We start from the raw sequence: 4,425 nt of genomic DNA, 5'->3' as shown, positions 1-4,425 counted from the left end.
CTGCGGCGCCCCCCCCCCCCCCCCCGCCCCCGCGCCCCCCCCCCCCCCCCCCCCCCCCCCCCCCCCCCCCCCCCCCCCCCCCGAGAACCAGAACCAGAACCACAACATTCATTCGCTCCGGGGATGCGAAGCCCGTAAACGCGGACGGTTTACCCACCTAGCCCCCCTGCTGCTCCTGCTGCTGCTTTGTTGGTCAAAATTCCCCGGATCGTAATCAACCCAAAGCTACCAGGTAACCTCGGAATCGCGAGATTTTCAACTTTTGAATTTCCTTCGTTAGGTACCTACCTAATCATCTTACGTACAGCAAAAGATACTTCCTAAACTGGTTATATTATATTAGGTACTAGCAAACCACCCTTATACCGGATATAGAATTACCGCTCAGCAACATGCTACCCGGTAACCCCAACGGCACATCAGTAGCGGGCGCCGTAGAAGCAAGCGGGAGCGGTAGTAGTGGGATCGGTAGCGGTAACGGTCACGCGAAGCGGACGCGAGTGCTGCTTAGCTGCGCGCCATGCCGCAACTCTAAGCTTAAGTGCGACCGTACCACGCCGTGCGGCCAGTGCATTCGAAAGGGTAAGCCGGAAGGCTGCCTCTACGCCCCGAAACCCGAGAAGCAGAAGCCCGCTAAGAGCATGGCTGCACGTCTGAAGAGACTCGAGGGGAGTAAGTATTGTACTTATTACTATTTATTATATACTATACTATACTATTTAGGGGCTTGTTTACACAAACCTGACCATCTTATTCCCCCTTTTCCTTTTTTTTTTTGTCAATTAAATCTTTTTTCTTTTCTTTTTTTTTTTAAAAAAAAAAACCCTTTTTTATGTCGTATATCTCTTTTACTACCCAGCTCGCCATCTACTGGGGATGTCACATCTGGAAATAATTCATCCCAAATGGTGTACATATGTCACTAAGATGCCATCACAGTGGTTCGCGGCATGATCGATACGGAAGGTACAATGCCGATAAGTCGTCCGGATAAGAGGACAGGACAGGAGCAGAGTGCAGGGGGCGTCATCGTCCAGGGCGAGAATGCTACGAATTACGTCGGGGGCACACATTTCATGGCTATATTAGAGGACGTGAGTGTGTTCCTTTCTTCAACGACCTCAAGAGAGAAGAGAGATTACTGACTCAAGTCTACTACTACTACTTATATAGATCGAGGATCTCAAAAGCTACTTCGAAGATCCTCTCGATGAGGGCGACGAAGTTTATGACCCGTATGAGAATACCGGCCCGGCCGAACTATTGATGTTTTCACGGGGCGTGCCGAGGGATAAGTCCGAACTACTGGCTGTCCTGCCAGAGAAACCTGTTGTTGACCGTCTGATTAATCGGTACTTCAACTCTAATAGTCCCGCTCAACGTAAGTTTACTCCAGCCGTCGCTCGACCGTTCTCGAGCGAACCCTCTCTTTTGTCGTTATTTCACTGCTCATACTTATACATAGACCTTGTCCACGTTCCTACATTCTTAAGAGAATACAATGAGTTCTGTAAAGATCCCGAAGGAGCACCCCTGAACTGGATAGCCATCCTCTACATGATTTTGGCACTTGGCGTGTTTTTCTCTTCGTTCTCCGCGCCGCATGAGCTATTGAACGACTCCCCTACGCCAATCATGGATAGGTTCAGGCAGTATAGGGGTGCTGCTGGGTGGGCTCTTATCTGGGGAAAGTATTCCCAACCGAACTTTTATACGATTCAGGCATTCCTATTATACGTCGAAGCAGATTACATGACGAACCGTGACAATCGCATGAACTCCTACCTACTTACATCCGTCTTAATCCGACTTATGCTAAAGATGGGACTCCATCGCGATCCGAGTAAATTGGCCAATATATCGCCATATGATGGCGAGATGCGACGGCGCCTGTGGAACGTTGCTCTCCAAATCGAACTACTAATTGCATACAATCTAGGTTTACCTAGCATGATCCACAGCATCGAGACCGACACGGAGTTGCCATCACATCTGACGGACGCCGATTTTGACAAGGACACCAAGGAGCTACCCCCACCCCGCCCCGAAACGGAATTCACAACACTTACCTACCCGATCAACAAGGCAAAAGTAACCCGTGTGTTCGCCTTAGTCGTCCGGCAAGCGCATGCCCTTACGGTTCCAAGCTACGCCGAGGTCATGAAGCTCGACTCTCTCATCGAAGAGACGTGGAACAGCATACCTATAATTATGAAGATGAGGCCGATGAAGGAGTGCGTTATGGACTCGCCCGTCCACATTATCCAGCGGTTTGGCGTCGCATCGATATACCAGAAGAGCAGATGTATTCTCCACCGACGGTATCTCGCCGACCCCGTGCAAAAAGAGGAGCACGACTACTCCCGCCGGATATGCTTCGAGGCGGCACTAGCCCTCCTCGACCTCCAGAATACCATGCACGAAGCCACCCGGCCCGGCGGCATGCTGCAGCAGACGGGGTGGTTCGTGGCGGCGCTCGTCGCCGTAAACGACTTCCTGCTCGCGGACATGGTGCTGTCCATCATGATCCAGAACGACAGCTACTGGGACCAGCCGACCAGCCCGAGCTGGATATGCAAGCGGTCGCCTCCCTACACCAAGGTCAGGCTCCTGCACCTGCTCCGCAGGTCCCACGCCATCTGGCGCGACATGGCGGGCGACGCGACCGAGTTCAGAAAGGCCGAGGAGGTCGTCCGCACCATCATCCAGCGCATCGAGGCTAAGCTCCACATCACCGACGACGACGACAACAACCACCCCGGGGTCGACATGGCGTATTTGTCGATTAATAGTGACGGCGGCAGCGGCAGCGGCGGTCCCCCGACTATGTCCAGCGGTAGCGAACCTGCGATCGAGAACTTTGCTGATTTCGGCGCCGCGGCAACGTCAGCGACAGCAGGTACAACGAATATAAATATTATAGACGCAAATGGTATATCGGATTCTCCTTGGACGATACCGAATGATTATGACTGGGTATGTTCTCTTTTTTTTTCCCCTTTCGCTGTTCTCATGACTTCAAGTGACTTTATTTATTCTCTTCTCTTCTCTCCTCTTCTTCCACGCCTGCCGGTCGAGTTTTCTCTTTGCTAATGAACGGCGAACGGCAACTATATAGCGCTACTTCGATCCCACGGTGCGCGACAACGCGATGCAGATAACGCACGACGCTTGGCTGGCGGAGAAGACGGCGGGAGACTTCCCCGGGCTGCTTGGTCCGCACGGATGGGGTTTCCATCCATCGTGATTTCGTCAGCGAGGGGTAGTATGCTTAGGATTAGAGCTTTTAGAGAAAACTCGATATATATATATATGTGTGTATATACCACTACGGTGTACTATTTATTTTACCTACCTAGAGGTAACTAAACCACCTTTGCAACGGTGTCCTGCAAAAATGTAGAAATACATCCATCTTTTTTGCTAGTAACTTACATTGTTAGATGTCCCGTGGGAATCTTGGAAAATGAAATGAAATAAAATAAAATAAAACCACAAAAGCCGTGATAGCCGTGCTGTATCTAAGGGGTATTAAAAAAAAAGTCATCGGACGGTTCCGATCCGTCTTTGATAAGGATATATCAAGCTTTTTTTTTGGTCAAGGTTACAGATTTGTAGCATCCCATCCCTAACCTAGGGAGCTTTTGTTTTCTCCAAAGTGAGAGAAGATCCTGGGCTGGGCTGACCTACTACATGATATGTACTACCATGTAGATAGGAGCAAAAGGAGTACCTAGGAGGGAGGGTGTGGAGAAGTTAGGGAAAAAAGTACGATCTATCCGCGGGGTAGGTGTTATTATTGCGAACCCCGCATAAGCCCCTTATTGGTTAGCCCTGTGAGAGTTATCTTTAAGTCGTTTTATATACCTACGCCCTCTCTTTTTTCCATTAGTGTTGGTTTATGAATTTTCTGGTTGAGTTCAAGAAGAGATTTTTGTCAAAAGGAGCAGAGGACATGCTAGTAAGATAATAGGAAGACATTTCGACAAAAAGAGAAAGTGTTTCCCGCGGAAATGCTGCATTCGGCCTGAGAGAGAGGGAGGGGGATGTACTTGGCGCTAGGGGAAAAGACATTCGCTGAGGTGATGGGTGATGACGGGCAACGTAGCGGTTGAGCCTCCAGAGAAGGAATGCTCGCTTGGGTGTTTTGTACGTAATAGCACGTAACGTCCGGCGCGAACTCATTTGTAAGGAAAGGAAGGGGGAAAAAAGGAGCTGCCAGGGCTTTTGAAAGCGTACTCGATTTGCATCGATACGACCCATGGCTTTCTATTTACTAAAACATACCTAATGCCAAGATATATTCGCCATCATATTTCACTCCGGTATGTGTAAACAACAAAACCCCCGTGGGGGGGGGGGCGGGGGGGGGGGGGGGGGCGGGGGGGGGGGGGGGGGGGGGGGGGGGGGGGGGGGGGGGGGGCG

At 50.7% G+C, this 4,425-nt stretch overlaps 1 protein-coding gene across 1 annotated transcript; it reads left to right on the top strand.

Moving 5' to 3' along the window:
- The first annotated feature begins 303 nt into the window (after positions 1–303).
- F4812DRAFT_75680 (fungal-specific transcription factor domain-containing protein) lies at positions 304–3,457 on the top strand. Its single transcript, XM_047939384.1, has 5 exons — positions 304–672; positions 940–1,094; positions 1,174–1,381; positions 1,466–2,976; positions 3,024–3,457. The coding sequence occupies exons 1-5, from the start codon at positions 393–395 to the stop codon at positions 3,024–3,026; spliced, it is 2,157 nt and encodes a 718-aa protein (XP_047788640.1). The 5' UTR covers positions 304–392; the 3' UTR covers positions 3,027–3,457.
- The last annotated feature ends 968 nt before the right edge of the window (positions 3,458–4,425 follow it).

Source organism: Daldinia caldariorum, assembly GCF_022478825.1.
Source record: "Daldinia caldariorum strain CBS 122874 unplaced genomic scaffold F4812scaffold_12, whole genome shotgun sequence".
NCBI lineage: Eukaryota > Fungi > Ascomycota > Sordariomycetes > Xylariales > Hypoxylaceae > Daldinia > Daldinia caldariorum.
This window is presented reverse-complemented; position numbering and strand designations above follow the sequence as displayed.

Bases quoted from the DNA above. Each gene is read 5' to 3' on its own strand.
- F4812DRAFT_75680 (XM_047939384.1), top strand. From the start codon at position 393: ATGCTACCCGGTAACCCCAACGGCACATCAGTAGCGGGCGCCGTAGAA. The intron at 1,095-1,173 runs GTGAGTGTGTTC...CTACTTATATAG, and splicing joins TCATGGCTATATTAGAGGAC to ATCGAGGATCTCAAAAGCTA. The intron at 1,382-1,465 runs GTAAGTTTACTC...ACTTATACATAG, and splicing joins CTCTAATAGTCCCGCTCAAC to ACCTTGTCCACGTTCCTACA.